We start from the raw sequence: 18,182 nt of genomic DNA on the forward strand, positions 1-18,182 counted from the left end.
TGTGTTCATCAGTCAAAATTGTTTAACTTTTCCACTTCAAATTATTATTATTTATTATTATTTGTTTAGCCCCACCAAACCCCTAATTGTGTTGGCGATTCTAGCTATTCCCTCTATTTCAGTAAGTTATTTGCTTTAACAACTGTAACTCACTAGAGTTGTTCGTTTTGAAAAATGTGACTCATAAATTTTGTGAGTCACAATTTTCAAATTGGGAGAAGAGGAGTAGTACTCGTCTTTCAACGTACTACTATCCAGTTACCTGGTCTTGCAAACTCTCCATTTAATTTGTTGAGCAACGAAATGAAGAGGACTCAGCGATTCAAACGAGTCACAAATCCCAAGAAGACGATCCAAACTACCGATTCCAGTTCCATGATCAAATCGACCATACCCAAATCCAAACCTAACTCTAAAGTCATATCCCAATTTAATCCAGTCTCAGTACCGCAATTCTCCATCAAGAATTCAAAGATCTTGCCTCCTGATTTCTACCAAATCGACGCCCTCGATCTGGCTCCTCGTCTGCTCGGCAAGTACCTTAGGAGAGATGATGTTGTTCTTCAGATTACGGAGGTAACAAACGATGTTCGACGAAATTCCCCAATGAAAAAGTATCTAATTTATCAGAAACACAATATGTATGTGTGTGTGTGCGTGTGTATATATGTATTTATAAATGTGTATATTTTGAATGTTTTATTTTTTCTGAATAAGCAGGTGGAAGCTTATAGGCCAAACGACTCAGCTTGTCACGGTCGATTCGGTATAACCGCTAGAACAGCTCCAGTTGTAAGATGGTTTACATTCTTAGATTATATGTTTGTGATTTGGAAATGTGAACAAAGTTTTGGGTATTTGCAGTGATTTGATGTTTGCATATAATTTGTGAACTGAATGGTGATTGTGGAAACAGTTTGGACCTGGGGGACATTCATATGTTTATCTTTGTTATGGTCTCCATACAATGCTGAATGTTGTGGCAGACAAAGAAGGTGTTGGAGCGGCCGTGTTAATTCGTTCTTGTGCTCCTGTCAGTGGTAATATGTTGAAATTTGAACTTAAATTTTAATTTTTGAAACCTTTAGTGTATTCAACTACATGGCATATGAATGGTTCGTGAATGCATTTAGTTAGAAATTCATCGTGTTGGTAAAGGCCATGTGCACGAGGCTCTCGTCATTCCGGTCTAGGGAGGGTTAGATCTATGTGGAGAGATTGTTTCCATGATTCGAACCCATGACCTCCAGGTGACAATGGAGCAACCTTACTCTTGCGTCAAAGCCCACCCTCCAATTCATGTGGTTGTTGGAAGGAAAAACTATTTTCAAATGAAAAACTTAACCGACTAATAAAAGCGAACCGAAGGGAACCAATAGGCACTGAAGTGATGGACTCCACATGAAGATACATGTTAATCTACTAATGGCATTGTTTAGTCAGTTTAAAGTTTCAACTTATATAGTATTGCTTTAGTGGAAGTTTGTTGATGTCCAACCATCACCTTAGTGGGAGTAGAGGTATTAAATGTTTAACTATATGATTTGGTTAGATAGATAATTGCTTTTTGAAGTCTTCATGAACTTGTGTACCATAAGCCATTTTTCTATAGTGGCACATAAGTTTCTTTTTAAAGTGTTTCTCCCTCTCAGCTTCTCTTCCAATATCAATTTGTTATTTTGGCTCTCTTATTTCCAACTCAATATTCCATAATTATTCTTGAAATTAGTGTTGTATCCTCGGTTGCATTTTACCTTATGTTTTAGCAGCTAGCTACCCTCTTGTGGATTGTCAATGAACATAGGCCCTTCCCAAAACAGTAAACATACCACTAAATACTTTGACATGGCAAGTTGCTTGAGATTTTGTTGTAGCACTCGTGTTATGACTATTAGATTTAGTACTCATGAGGATGCTATTAGCTACAAGTTGGAGCCCAGGAACCTTTCCCCTGGAAACAAAGAAAATTTGAAGAAACTGAAAGAATGAGACGAATAAAAGGAATGTTATGGATACCCCCAACTCATTATCAGGAAAAATTAAATAAATAAAACTTGTACAAAGATAAATATTTTGAATTTTATACAATCTCTTTTGAAGCATACCCACTAAATTTGAATGTTTGTTCTGAATTACTATGAACAAAATTACAGGGCTAGATACCATTCAGCAGCGCAGGGGTCTGAAAACCGAGAAGCCTGTTCTTCTTACTGGACCTGGGAAGGTTAGTTTGTATCTTCTTTCACTTTTTTGGTTAAATTAGTTTTTTTGTGCTGATGTGTTTATCAAGTATGTCAAATTGTCAATAAGCTAGCCCAGATTTTATTATTTGGAGAGATGAGTGAAATACTGTTAATTTTATGGATTTATCTAATTTTTGTAAAGGAATGTTGCTGAATTCTTATGTTCTGCATGGATTTGTTTTCATTTGTGGGGTTGGGGCTCACAACTTTCTCTCTGGGCAGAATATTTTAGAACAGCAATAAATGAAATACCTCATTAACTAGAGAATATCAGATCAGTTTGATAATCACACTACCTTATTTCTTGTCTATTTGTATATTTTCTTAAGATGTATTTGCTTGTTTTTGGTACTTACTGATGAACCATCTTACATCATATTGTAATTAACTTCTTTCACAACCTTTTGGGTGCAGAAATACTATCAATGTATTGTGAAATGATTATGTATAATTTAACAGTCTTGAGTTATTTTTTATGGACGAAATGAATTTATATACATAATAATTAACTCTTAGCAAACTAAATTTTTTCTTATATCTAACAATGAAGGATTTGAGAAGAAAATTGCAAGGAAACAATGGTGGTTAGGGCTGTAAATAAGGCGTGCTGAGTTGAGTTTTAGGTTGCTTGAGCTTGGCCTGACTGAATTCCCTCTGCCAATTTGGTTCTCCATCATCCAAGGTTGGATAACATTAGTTCAAGCTCCGCTAGCCACCTACTCGGCTTACTCATGAGCTTAGCTCAGCTTGGTTCAAATGGCTTGATTTGAGTTTCTGTTAGGACACTTGTTATGTCTTCATGGGTTAGTGAAAAGTAGAAATGAAAAAATAAAGCCTGACATGATCACCATGAAAGGTTGTGTGAATTATATAATAAGCACAGTGTACTTGATATTCACAAGCCCATCTTGGGCCTATTCAACTTCCACTTGTAAACTACTGAACATGCACGTTATTACTAACTGAGAAGTATGCAAAATTTAAGTGCTAAAATGGATCTTATCCATGGTGATATTAGCTATAAATGCACGAGCCCTAAAAAAACTGCTTGTCAGAAGAAAGCATGGCCTTGACCTAAAAATAGCAAAACCACATTCGTTTCTTTGGCTTTCTTTTTTTTCCCTGATAAGAAATATTATAGCAATCTTACTACTCCGTAAAACAGTTGAGAAAATATGACAAAAGTAGTCCCAAACTCTAGAATCTCTCATGTGAAAGTTTATAAGTAACAGATTATGATTCTTTCTTGGACAACAAAAGTAGTCCCAAACTCTACAATCAAAATCCTCGCTCGTACACTTTTTTTTGTTGTATCCTACGGTGCAACTTCACGGAATTTATTTTTAAATTTTCAATACAAAATGACATCTGCAGGATTTAAGTCACAAACTGTAAATCATACTTTGTTTAACTAGTAATGACATCCCAAAGGAGAAAGCGAAGAATATTTATTTATTTATGTATGTGCTGGTTTCTTGGATTATGTTGGGTTAGTTTAACTTAATATCTCCTTTTCTAGGTTGGTCAAGCACTTGGAATTTCAACAGAATGGTCTAACCATCCGCTTTTCTCTCCTGGTAAAGCTTTCTGCCATGTTCTATCTAAAATTAAATGAACTTGATGTAATTCTGATGCAACTGTGTGGCACAGGTGGTTTAGAACTCTTAGATGGTCCAGAACCAGAAAAAATGCTAATTGGTCCACGGGTTGGTATTGAATACGCTTCACCTGAGCATGTCGGTGCATTGTGGAGATTTGCAGTTGCTGATACCCCATGGATAAGTGCACCTAAAAATACTCTGAGTCCACCCTAACCCTCGTCTTCAATTTTATGCAACAACGAACTCCTTATGGAATGAATATAGGTTGAGGAAGGAATGAAGAATGAATGAAGAAGACAACCAAAATGTGACAGTTTAGATAAAAGAATGATGCACTTTTAGGGGAAATAGAATTTGTAGTTTCTCTCCACTTACATTCTCAGTTTGTTTAATTTTTGGAATGTAGGATAAGTTCATATGCAAGAATAACTATATCATCGGAGTCAGTTGCAAAACAATAGGGTCATGTTCTTGAGAGTTGTTTGCCTTTCGTGCGTGATAAAATGTTGGCCCTATCAACGGGCTAGTGGCTCAGCGATATCAAGTTCTTAATTTTTAAAAGAAGTTTAGGGGTTCAAGCCTCAGAGAGGCATATATAGGTCTATGAGTACCAACTAAGAAAATAAATAAATAAATAAATAAAATAAAATGTTGGTCCTATCATACTGACTTGTTTGGGTGAAATATGATTTACCAGAAACACTCATTAAATTGTTGATGGATGGTATAAAGAACTTCATATATGCGGACACTTCTAAATTGCAGATCTAAATAAACAAATGCGGCGTGTTAGGTTCATCATTGTAGACCAGGTAAACATTTGTAGAATTTGGATCAGAAAATAATTTTACGTTTAATAATTTTGAAGCAATTAATTGGAGAATTCATTCAGTAAGTGATAAGACAGTATTAAGTAGCCAAGAGCTCCCCATGCTATTATTTACTCAAAATTAGCTAACCAAAAGCTGTTTAGTAATAAATCTTTCTGCGATTTTACTGCTAATATGGTGAAACAACATCGATGAATAGGGCAGAAAGCAAGGCCAGCGATTTCAAGCAAAGCATGTTATTATTTAATCTTAGCTTCACCAAATTAAACATGTTTTAAAGCTTGGCTTAAACTTTTCAGTCACGTCACGCCTATGATTAAGTGATTGAGCCAAGCTCGATTTTTCCTTAACAAGTTTTGAGTTTTATTTACCCAGAGTAAAGCTTGAATTGAGTTCTACAAACACACTTACTTTGGGTCTTTGATCATGTTAATTTACAAAAAGATCAAAAAGAAAGCTTAGTGGAAAGATATTAAGGGTTCGTAGTTTTCTCCTTAAATTAGTGAGAGATTAACTTCTTGTGATGACACGTTACAAAATTTGAAATTATTTCTGAATTTGAGTACTTATGTTATGTTTAATGGGTGATTTGAATTAAAGATTAGAGAAAATTTAGTTTAAGAAATTCATTAATCATTGCACAAAATAGAAGTATAATAGACAAATCATATAAAGAAGGCCATAATAGAAATATGATGTAATGCCCTTTTTCGCCGAGTATAGGAGCTAATAACCTAATTAAAACAAAATAAAAGAAATGATATGCATTCCGAAACTTTTAATTCGAATGGAAATGGAGGAGACGAAGGTGCTCATCCATTGGATGGATGCATTGTGGGGAACTTTTGGAATTAAAATAATATTCCTTGGAATTAAAATAATATTCCTACAAAAAAAATAAAAATAAAAATAAAAATAAAAAAAGGCTTTAGGCTGCAAAGTGAACATGATTTTTTAGTGTCCCTTTGATGTTGAAACACTTCAAATATACCAGTATTTTTTTACTTGCTTAAAATATTGATTTATTATGATTATTATTTATTTGTCAATAAAGAACAAGTTTGGTTGTTCCCAAAGTTCTAAATCTAAATTGAGTCATGCAGTAATAATAATAGTAAATAATAATATTTACTAATTTACTATTTGCTACAGTATTATTATTATTATTATTATTTATTATCCAATTATCCAACTTTTTTCCCAATGATCAAAATCCCATTCGTCTAACCATGTATACTTAAAACAGATATATAGGATTCCCTCCTAAGGTTAACTAAAATCCCTCATGAACTAGGATGTAAAGTCATAAAGTTAACCAAAACCCACAAGGACTAGGAATCTAGGATGTAAATAAATATACGACTATAATATATGTACCTATATAATAGGGTACCGGCATAAGGTTATAACCAAAAAAACAAAACCCGACTATCAATTTACAGCTTATCTCTACAGCATTAGAAGCCGTCTAGTGAGATCGATCATCATCTTTCTTCATCTCCATGGAGCAAACCAATGAATCCTCCTTTAAACAAGCTTATCGCTGCTTTCCGCTCTCTGATATCAATAAGTCCCATCTCGAAGCCGGAAATAGAATCATAATGCCTCCTTCCGCTCTTGACCGTCTGGCGTTCATGGAAGTCGAGTACCCTTTGCTTTTTGAAATCGAAAACCCTGCTTCTGGACAAGTTTCGCATTGTGGGGTTCTAGAGTTCAGCGCTGATGAAGGTTTCGTCTTCTTGCCCAACTGGATGATGAAGACCATTAAACTCATAGAGGGTGAGTTGGTGATTGTAAAGAAAACCAGCCTCCCCAAAGGTACCTACATGAAGATACAACCACATACCATGAAATTCACAAGTCTAACAAACCCTAAAGCTGTCCTTGAAAAAGCTTTTAAGCACTTTGCTTGTTTGACCATTGGAGATACAATCCTGATCACTCATAACCACGAGGACCATTACCTTGATATAGTGGAAACCAAGCCATCCAATGCAATATCTGTAGTTGAGACAGATTGCGAAGTGGAATTTGCACAACCTTTGGACTACAAGGAACCTGAAAAGAAACCAAAAACAGTGATTACTTGGAAGAATGACCCTGATTGTAAAGCTCAAGAAGAGCCAGCAAAGTTCACACCATTCACCGGTGCCGCTAGACGTTTGGATGGGAAAACACCACCTGCTGAACCAATTTCAACTTCAGATAATGGATCTGATGCTGCTGCTGAGAGAATGAGAATGACTACTGACTTGATAGTTAAGTCTCACAAGAGGCAAGGAAAGCTTGTGTTCGGTTCAGATGATACAATCCAGCCTGCAAAAATATCAAAGTCTGTCTCAAAACAGGATGTCAAGGAGGGAAGTTTAAAGATTGAAGAACAAAAGTTTCAACCATTCACAGGGAAGAAGTATATATTAGCAGGCTGATCACAATGTTTTTCTTCTCTTGAACTTCATATGTATATTCAATGCCCTGTAAACCAGTAAACTAGAGAGATAAATATGGTAAATTTGTATCTTACTTTACTGAAGAATTTTATTTCCATCTCCAACTTTTTATCTTGTCAAGATTATACCTTTCCCAATTTTATCATGTATGCACACACGTTCAAACAAATCTATAATATTATATAGTAGTATCAGATTGTCCTTGCTCATCTCATCTTTGGTAATTCAAATAAAAATTTATATAACCATGAAAAACCATCAATGATTTGACTACTAGTAATATGAACTTTCGATTTAAATATATTATATGAAAGTACATGAAAAAAGAATGAATTGAGAGAATTCAATGCGATGTAAAGTTAAATATTGGTCTTCTCGTAACAATCTCTCAATGCATAAAAATCAGCATTTCTAGAATGCATATATAATCTATTTGCCAAAGACACCGGACACAGGACAAGTAAAATAGCTTAAGAACATCCTATCTATTCTCAGGAAAGTTCCACAATTACGGGATGTAGGATCTATTTTCTTTTCTTTTTTAATCCAAAAGGAGCTCAGAACCCAAAGGGATTCCTAGGTACTAATGTAAATTTTCTTTAATGCTGTTGAATAAAAATCCTACTTAAGAAGCTAAGAAGGGAGGGGGATCACACCTCAGAAGCACTTCGTCCGTCTTCGCACCGAGTTACACTCGAAGATGAAAACCGTAGATGCTCCCTCCCTTCTCAAAAAGATCCATGCAATGCATAAGAAAGTACTGTATTCATGGAGCCAATAATTTATGGTTAAAGATAAAACCATAAGTTCACATAGAAGAAAAGGAAAGAACATAACACAAATTAGTTTTTTCAATGCCTAACATACGCAAACTGAATAAGCAAATTTCATTTAATGACAATGAAATGGGAAAGAAAATACCGATTGGCTCCTGCAGTCCACGTGCTTCAAGGGATAATGCCCGCCATTAAAGAGGAAAGGCAAATATTCAGTCTTGTTAATGAACTTGAACCTCCTTTCAAGAGAGCGAACCGATAAGAGTATATAACTAAAAAGCTGCAACAAATGAGAAACATACAACAGGATCATCTGGCACGCACTGATTCTCCAATACCTCAAATCCAGTCTAAAGAATGCAATAACAATTTTAAAAGATAAAAATAAACAAATATAAAATGGTTATAAGATAATGAAAAAAGCAGTTATAGGCTTATAGCAGTGATACAAAAAATATTTATATATAAAATCCTCAACTTTTTAGCTCAGTTGGAATTATAATAAATAACCATGTACCTAACTCAAGTGATATCTCTTCATCCTCTCACATGAGAGCTTGAGGGTTCAAGACATGAGTTGGTGTACGTGATGCAACTAACCCCCAACTATCTAAAAGTTGCAACTTACCTCCAACCTTTCAAACTAACATTAAATGCATCTAACTTTAAAATATTTTCCTATATTCCTCTTAATATTACTCAAAAAATAGTACTTCATTTGTCCCCAAAAAAATGTCCATCTTTCCTCTTTGGGCTGTCCCAAAATAAATGTCCACTTTCCCTTTTCAAACAATATATTTTACAACTTTTCATATATGTTCTTGAAGTTTAAAATTTCAAACTTAAATATTCAAAACTTAAAGGGCAAGTTAGTAACGTTTTTAAGGGGCAATACATGGCCCACATGTTCCCTTAAAAATTTCTACTCTCCAAAACGGACATATTTTTTTAGACAGAGGGAGTAATAATAATAATAATGGGAATATTTATACATATTTATATTACTTATCAACTATATGCAGAGGTATAAGGGGGAAAGAAAAAACGTATGAATAAGACATACATTAACATGGGTCAGAGGTAGTACAAGAGTAGAAGCACAATAACGAAAAACATATTTGGTGATTTAGGAGCTGAGAGCCAACATATAGGTCCGATAACTCGCAACCACTCTTAAACATAGTTAGATAAGATTTGCCACTCATAAGACGCAAAAAAACCACGTAGCAGACAATCCCAAGCCAATACTATAGGATGTGAAGGCCATGCCCCAATATAACAATTTGAACTCTTTAAAAGGACTAAAACACCAAGGAAGCATATTTCACAACCAACAAAAGCAGTGCAACGTTTCTTAAAAACCACCCTAATTTTCACCCGATTGTTTATACAGAGGCCAAGAAAAGCATTTTTGAGTTACCTACAAATATGGCATTGCAAAGCAAGCGCATTGCTTTATAATTTCAATAAATTTTTTTTGTTTTTTTGATAAGTAAAATTTATTAAAAACGCTCAAAAAAAGGGGAGCGGAACCCATGATAACAAAAAGGCCACAAAACGCCTTAAATCTTCAATGAGGCCAAAAATACAATAATCTCCTCAATGAATTTATAATCTCTCCCTAACACCCAACAAAAAAGAGTGAAAATAATAGATAACTTAAGGTAAAAATAGATTTCTTCTTTCCATCAAAATATCTCCTATTTCGCTCGAGCCAAATGCACCACCAAATATAAAGAGGCATAGCCCTCCAAGCCTCCCGAATAAGAGCCCCAACAGAGACACCTCTCCAAGCCTCAATCAGCCCTCTAGAAGACCTAGACATAACCCAATGGATTCCAAATAATCCAAGCATCAAATCCCAACAATCTCTGGCCATACTGCAATGCAGAAGAAGGTGGTCAACTATCTCCTCATCACACAAGTACATATAACAATGATTGACCACCACCTGATTCCTCCTCCTCAAATTATCCTGGGTTAAAATCTTACCTAAGACGGAAGTCCATGCAAAAAAGGCAACCTTAAGGGGGGCTTTAAACCGCCAAATAGACTTCCAAGGGAAAGAGCCTCCATAATCAACCGAAAGGCACTTAAAGAATGACCTAACCTCGAACCAACCGTGAGAGTTAGGAACCCAAAACCAGCAATCCGAATTCCCAACAATGATCACCTGACGGTACAAAACTTCCAAAAGACGAGTAACATCTTCAATCTCCCAGTCCTGAAAGTGCCTATTAAACTGAACATTCCAAGTCAGTCTCCCGTTTTCAAGGTGATAACAGTTAACCACCATGGTCTATCTATGAGAAGCAATCCTATAGAGCCGTGGAAAAGCGAGAGCAAGAGGAAGTTCCCCACACCAAAGATCCTCCCAAAATCTGATCCTTCTGCCTTCTTTGATCCGAAAGCGAACATGCTTGCAAAAATCATCCCACCCTTTCCGAATAATAGTCCAGACCCCCACCCCTCTAGTACCGCTAATCTCAGCAGAACACCACCCACCACTAATCTCCCCAAACTTGCTTGCGATAACTCTCCTCCAAAGCCAATGCCTCTCAATCCCAAACCTCCATAACCATTTCCCAAGGAGAGCCTTATTGAAAGGCACCAATCTCCTTAATCCTAAACCTCCACATCGAATCGGACGGCACACCTGCTCCCATCGAACCAAATGAAATTTGAACTCCCCCCCCCCCCCCCCCCCCAAAAAGAAAGTTGCCCTGCAATCTCTCTATTCTCTCAGCTACAGAAGATAGGATCTGAAAGAGTGAGAAGAAATAAGTAGGGAGGCTAGAAAGGGTGCTCTTCATCAGAGTAACCCGACCCCCCTTTGAGAGATACTGCTTTTTCCAACCCACCAGCCTCCTTTCAAATCTATCTACAACTGGATCCCAACTCCCTATGCATCTCGAAGGAGTTCCCAAAGGCAACCCTAAATAAGAAATGGGAAAGGATCCAGTGCAACATCCAAGAATCTGAGCAAACCTCTCGATCTCAGGGACATCCCCAACAGGTACTAGGATGCTCTTACCAACATTCACCTTAAAGCCAGAGACAACTTGGAACCAAATCAAAACGCATTTCAAATATCTCAATTGAGACTTATCAGCATCACAAAGCATTAAAGTATCATCCGCGAACATCAAGTGAGAGATCTCTAGTTGGTTAGAAACATCCCTGCCCACCCGAAAGCCTCTCAAAAAATCTAACTCCACTGCCTTCTTTAGTAATCTACTAAGAGCTTCCATCACAAAAAGGAACAGGAATGAAGAAAGCGGATCCCCTTGTCTCAACCCTTTCGAAGAAGAGAAAAAACCCGTCGGAGCTCCATTCACAATGACAGAGAATCGAACACTGGAAATACAGAAAAGAATCCATCTCCTCCAACGCTCACCAAAGCCCATTCTCTCCAATAAGTAGAGAAGGAAACTCCAACTAACATGATCATATGCCTTCTCAATATCCAGTTTACATAAAACACTCAGAATCCCACTACTCAATCGGGAATCCACACATTCACTGGCAATAAGAACTGAATCCAGAATCTGACGACCTCCCACAAAAGCATTCTGAGAATCAGAAATGACGCCATCCATAACTTTCCTCAACCTGGAAGCCAAAACTTTCGCAATCAATTTGTAAAAACATCCTATTAAACTGATAGGACGAAAATCCTTAACATCCATCGCTTCTCCCTTCTTCGGAATAAGAGCAAGAAAGGTGGCATTCAAACTCTTTTCAAAACCAAAACATCACGGAACCATCAAATACAATTCGTGTACATATATTGGCACATTGATTTAGTGACGGCAATGTACCTTCAGTTCAACCATAAAAAACTTCCAAATACGCCATTCGGAGAGGAGAAAATGGCATCTGAAGATTAAAAAAGCTATAGGTATCAGACCAAGGAGGGAAATAAACAAAGGGATAAAAGAAAATCCAGCCTACAAAGTCGGTCTCGAAACAGGATGTCAAGGGGGGAAGTTTAAAGATTGAAAGAACAAAAAATTTCAACCATTCACAGGGAAGAAGTATAAATTAGCAGGCTGATCACAATGTTTTTCTCCTCTTTAACTGTTTATGCATATTCAATGCATGGTAAACCAGTAAACTAGAGAGATAATAATCATGGTAAATTTGTATCTTACTTCACTGAAGAAAAATAATGCCTTTCCCAACTTGATCAGGTATGCACACAAGTTCAAAAATATCTATAATATTATATAAGGTATGTTGATATGCGTGGCACAAAACTTGCTCGCGTGGCACCTTTTCTGAAAAATAGACACACCTGTTCAGTACCCATCTGGCGTGTCCCCGAAAGGACTAAGTAATCTTGAGCTACTTGTCCTACAACTGAGCTTACTGAACGAGGAAGGGGTCGCTACCCTTCGCTTTCCTGTGGACGCGCCCCTCTCCAGTCGGATGGGCCCCTCCTCTTCCTTTCATTTTCGAGGTTCCTTCCTGCAGACGGAACCACGAGCATTCCTTTTGGCCCTCATCTCGAGCCCCTTTAACTACGGAAACCTCGAGTCACAGGGGCTAGGATAGAGCCTCACAGGGCCAAGAAGGCAGAACCCTAAGGAAGGCTCTTTCCTCTATTTTCAGTTTTGGGAGTCTGAGGACGCGTGGACAGGTGGCTAGGATCCAAGGAATCACCTCAACTCGAGGCCAATACATGGGAGAAAGGACATTCGATGCCCGAACTCGAGTTCTGAGTATAGCGGAAGGTGCATTAATTATGAAAGGCATTCGATAAGACCTGCATTAATGAAGGAGCGCCATTACCTCTTCAGACCAAGGAGGGGAGGGGGGCGGCAAAGCACCTCGGTCCACTTGTCAATATCCCATCTGTCACAAGGAATAGCCCTCAAACCTACAGGGAAGAGGGAGCTCTCCCCAACGACCGACAGACATTAACCAGGGGAATGAACACTATAATAGGAACATTAATCAGCCTTTAAGGTAGATTTGAAAACCTCTTGACAACCCCCTACTACCGAGCTCAAGTCACTTGGGTATCAAGAATTGCTTTCCCTTTCTTGATCTCTGAGTCTTTTGTATTGCTTGGATCCCCACTTGGATACTGATCTTAACTCTCACGGCTTACGTGGAATAATTTCCTCCTCTTCTTATATAGAACTACCATCAACCGGGTAAAATAAAAAAAATCCAAGGAATAAGCAACTAACCCCTAAATTACTAAAGTTACAACTAACCCCCCTAAACTATGCAATTTACTCCATCGGGGGGATTCCGGGAGGACTTTACCGGTAAAGTGGACCATGTGATAGTCACATGACACACGACCATGATACTTTTATGAGCATAAAAAGACACTAATACCCCTTATTAGTGTTAATTATCACCCAAACACGCCCTTATCACACTGTTCAGCGTCAACACACCTACAGAAATATATAGAGAGAGAGAGAGAGAGAGTTATAGTTATGTATCACTGTTCATCATAACCCACAGTGATTTCTGATTTTTTTCAAAAAAAAAAAAAAAAAAAAAAAAAAAAGCCTCTTAAGCACCCAAACATACCTCGGTTCATGCTCTTTATTGGTTGTGGAATGGTTATGTTCCTCGGAATCAATATAGTCATGACACCACCAGCAGTTTCGAGCTCGAGACTGAGAGGCGTGACATCGAGCAGCAACAAGTCCTGCACCTTCACTTTCCTTTCGTCGGTCAGAATCGCCGCCTGAACCGCAACGCCGTACACAACGGCCTTGTCCGGGTTAATACTCATGCAGAGCTCCTTCCCATTGAAAAATCCTGCAAAAGTTGCTGAAATTTGGGAATTCTCGTCGACCCACCAACGAGAACGACCTCATGGTTTGGACTCTTGTCAATCTTCGAAGATATAAACAAAATTGAAAATTTCGAATCATTGTGTTCCAGAATTCCTCAAAACACATCAAATTTGGGCAAAATTTACACTAAAATTTCAGAACTACATCTTACACACAACAGCCGCCACCTACTCGAATTTGCCCTTATTGCTTTGAGCACTAGCTATATATATTGGGATTTTTTTTTTTTTGGCTTTGAAAGTGTTGATGACATAATTTTTCAGAGTTACTACGAATTATTTTAACAGGGAGATAGAAATGCTTAAGAGTTGAGGTTGGAAAGAGAAAATCATGTTGTCATTGGTCCTTTTATATCTTTCAACATTATATAATTAGGTGTACAAGTGCCATTGGTTGTTAATATTCAAGTAGCCACATTAGCAGTTAGGAGGTTAAGGATTAAAACTACATAGTTTCATAAAAAGGGTCAAATTGTCTTTTGATTTTTCCGGTAAACTAATGGGAAAAGCCACAACAAAACAATATTTATGAGACTTCAATCCCTAGGAACGCTTCCGGAATTAGTATCATATTGTTCTTGCTCTTCTCATCTTTGGTAATTCAAATAAAAATTTATAAAACCATAAAAAAAAACATCAATGATGTTTCTAATGATAAAATGAACTTTCTATTTAAATATATTATATGAAAGTACATTAAAATTAATAATAATAATAATAATAATAATAATAATAAATAAATAAATAAATGAATTGAGAGAATTCAATGCGATGTAAAGTTAAATATTGTTGGTCTTCTCATAGCAATCTGTCAATGCATAAAAATCAACATTTCTAGAATGCATATTCATTCTATTTGACAAAGACACAGGACTAAAACAAATAACAAGACAAGTAAAATAGCATAAGAAAATCCTATCTATTCTCAGGAAAGTTCCACAATTACAGGGATGGAGGAATTAATTTTTTTTGTTTTTTATTTTTTGTTAAATTATATTGACACCCCTAAAGTTTTGATTAACACTACTCAATGGACAATCGATGACTTATTTCAAAAATGTGCATTGATACCCCTCCAAACCTCTGAGTTCATATAAAATTACCTTTTAACCCTTTGACTTGTCAACAACTCTATTTAAATCATAAAATTACAAATTTAACCTCCTAATTAATTTTAATGGACCAAAGTAACCTCTTCATCTCTTCTATACACATAGATATAGTTTTATACACAACAATACTTATACTACCACCATAGTGAGAAACTACCACCACTACAACATAAAAATAAATAAGAAAAAAAAATTAATTTTTTTCTAAATAGCTAAATAACTGTACAGTACCATAACCACCACACCCAAACACACCATCACCACAGTAGAAAAAAATATTGAAAACCATCACACTAAGACAACACCACCACTACACCAAAACAACACCACTAACAGACCCAAACGCTACCAAAACAAACACCACCACCACCACAATAGAAAAAATAAAAATAAAAATTTGAAACATCACGATAACCTAAATATCACCATAACCACCACAGCCACACCTAAATAACTCAACCACCACCACCAGAGTAGAACAAAAATTAAAAACAACCATGTCCAGCAAAAATTAAAAATAGCCATGGCTAGCCAAGACGCACCAACAAGGGAAAAAAAAAAAGAAGCTGCCATTTCCAACCCAGACACCACTACCACCACTAGGCACCACCACAATAGAACCAAAAAAGAATTAAAAGTAGCGACGACTATTTTTATCTAACCATTCCCACCTATGAAGCACGGACACCCCTCCCAGGGGTCCCGTACCAATGTCGGACACGTGACATTTCTGTGAAGTGTCCAGAAATTATTTTTAATTGGACACGGGGGTACACACGACTAAGACCCACGGAGGACACGTATATTTTGTAATTTTTTAAAGAAAAATGGGGTACCTAATGTAATTTTAGAAGTTTCACTCTTTTGACTCTTTTGTCTGAGATTCTGAGCTTCTACTTTTATTAAATTTTATGATTCCATTACGTTTATTTTTTTATTTGATTCATTCATAACTTTTAGACCGTAGCAAGAAAAACAGAGAGAAATCATAACAATTATATTTGTGGATGTGTGTAAAATGTAAACTGTAAAGTCGTTGATAACTTTGCTTTGTTCTTAATTAATTGAAATATTTCTTTTATTGTAGTATTTTTTGGGGTGGTTAGATTTATGGTATTGTGGATTTTGTATTATTTTATAGGCGTATCCCTACTGTGTCCGTGTTCTATTTTTGAAATTTGTTGTGTCGCCATATCCGTGTCGTACCCGTGTCCGTATTTGTGCTTCATAGATTCCCACCAATTCTCGTCTCTCCTCTCACACCCACTTTCCTTCCCTAACTCATTTGAATCACAAATCCAACACCATCACAACCACCATTCTACATCATTTTCCCCCCAAATTCTGTGAATTAACTGGACCTAGCCACCATCTCCTTTATCGCCAGTTAAGTTTCTCTCCATCGGCCATCAGTAGCTCCTTCACCAGCAAGAAGAATGACGAGGGGTGCAATTTACCAAAATAATAATAATAATAATAACATAGTAAGAAAGAGGGGAATGAGAGAGATAGGGAAGGGAGAGAGGCAGTATCGGCGGCTAAGAGGCTAGGTACCAAAATGAAACAAAAAAATAAATAATAAAAAATAGAGCTTAGGGTAGAGAAAGATACTTAATGATGATAGTTTCGTCAATTAATATGACTGAAATTTTGTAAATTAATTAAATTAAACAATCAGAGTTGGTAACTTAGTGAGGGAGATATTAAAGATTGGTAGTTTCTCCTTAAATTAGTGAGAGATAAACTTCTTGTGATGACACACATTACAAAATTTGAAATTATTTCTGAATTTTAGTACTTATGTTATATTTGATTGGTGGTATGAATTTAAAGATTAGAGAAAATTTAGTTTAAGTTTAAGAAATTCATTAATCATTGCACAAAGTAGAAGTATAAAAGACAAGTCATATAAAGAAGGCCATAATTTGAACAATGCTTGCCTTAGGCCGCATAAGAAGGAACTTCCTTCTTATGATGAAATGGGCCAGTAATATATCAACAGGTGTTTAAGTTTTAAAAGGAAAAAAATTATAATTACAAGCAAAAGAAACTAACTCTTTCCTCTTTCTCTCTTAAACAGAGATATATATTGTTTATATGTTTTGAATCTAAAATCAAATATTGTTCTAGAAAAAAAAAATATATATATATATATATATACACACACACACACACACCACATATTATAAAGAGTGGGGCCATGTGGGGGAATGACCCTAGGCCTATATTGACTTTATCACGAATGATGATATTCCTTCTCTCAAATACACAATTACATGTTATATATAATACATGAACAACACATTATACCAAATTAAATATACATAAATTTAAAACTAGATAACTAATATATGTAACATTCCCCTGATAGATATAGCGGCGTTGGCAGGAATTCACGAGGTAAGTTCTTGAGGTGTTGTTTTCAAATCGTACTCCTGACTTGGTACTTATGTTGTGGGGCCGATAAAAAAAAAAAAAAAAAAAAACTAATATATATAACATTCAATTATAGTATATTGTAATATATATATATATATATATATATATATATATATATATATATATAAATTTAATCAAATCGGATTACCTATAATTCATATCCAATTTGTTAAGATGATAGCAGATTATTAGATCCAGATCATTATCGAATTATCCAATTTTTTCCCCAATTCAAATCCGAATAATCGGATCAAAATCCCATCTAACTATACATACTTAAAACATATATATCCAACCCAGTCACCATTACCACCACCAGGTACCACCACAATAGAACGGAAAAAAATTAAAAACTGCAATGGCTGTTTTTATCTTACCATTCCCACCAATTCTCTTCTCTCCTTTCACACCCACTTTCCTTCCCTTACTCATCTGAATCACAAATCTAACACCATCACAATCACCTCTTTGCAACATTTCCTCCCTACATTCTACGAATTTACTTTGGCCTAGCCGCCATCTCCTTCACCACCAGTTACGTTTCCTCCACCGGCCACCCGTAGCTCCTCAACCGGCGAGAAGAATGATGAGGGGTGCGATTTATCCAAAAATAAAATAAAATAATAACATAGTAAGAGAGAGGGGAATGAGGGAGATCGGGAAGCCAGAAAGGGAGGGTCGGCGGCTAGGAGCCTAGGTACTAAAATGAAATCAGAAAATAAGAGTTAGAGATTAGGGTAGAGAAAGAAGCTTAATGATGAGGGTAGTTTCTTCAATTAATATAATAATATTTTGTAAATTAATTAAATTAAATAATAGGGTCGTTACGTTAGTGAAAAGATATTAAAAGTTGGTAGTTTCTCCTTAAATTAGTGAGAGATAAACTTTTGTAACGGCACACATTATA

At 36.2% G+C, this 18,182-nt stretch overlaps 2 protein-coding genes across 4 annotated transcripts in view; both read left to right on the top strand.

Moving 5' to 3' along the window:
* The window catches only part of LOC132293078 (uncharacterized), a 34,898-nt gene extending 30,596 nt beyond the window's left edge, over positions 1–4,302 (top strand). For 2 of the 3 annotated variants that reach the window (XM_059790432.1, XM_059790434.1), the window contains 5 exons: positions 721–792; positions 917–1,040; positions 2,154–2,224; positions 3,763–3,820; positions 3,894–4,302. In XM_059790432.1, coding sequence (XP_059646415.1) covers positions 721–792; positions 917–1,040; positions 2,154–2,224; positions 3,763–3,820; positions 3,894–4,057 — 489 coding nt within the window. In that variant the 3' untranslated portion in view covers positions 4,058–4,302. Of the gene's footprint in view, positions 1–720; positions 793–916; positions 1,041–2,153; positions 2,225–2,793; positions 3,734–3,762; positions 3,821–3,893 lie in introns of those variants that run through there. The other variant, XM_059790433.1, reaches the window with a different exon arrangement.
* Positions 4,303–4,428: 126 nt separating this feature from the next.
* On the top strand, positions 4,429–7,289 carry LOC132293106 (uncharacterized). The gene has a single exon (XM_059790439.1). The coding sequence runs from the start codon at positions 6,177–6,179 to the stop codon at positions 7,101–7,103; it is 927 nt and encodes a 308-aa protein (XP_059646422.1). The 5' UTR covers positions 4,429–6,176; the 3' UTR covers positions 7,104–7,289.
* Positions 7,290–18,182: the final 10,893 nt, after the last annotated feature.

The sequence above is a fragment of the Cornus florida genome, unplaced genomic scaffold (genome assembly GCF_030987335.1).
Source record: "Cornus florida cultivar Cherokee Brave unplaced genomic scaffold, ASM3098733v1 CherokeeBrave_3.0.0_Hap2_Chr02, whole genome shotgun sequence".
Classification (NCBI taxonomy): Eukaryota; Viridiplantae; Streptophyta; class Magnoliopsida; order Cornales; family Cornaceae; genus Cornus; species Cornus florida.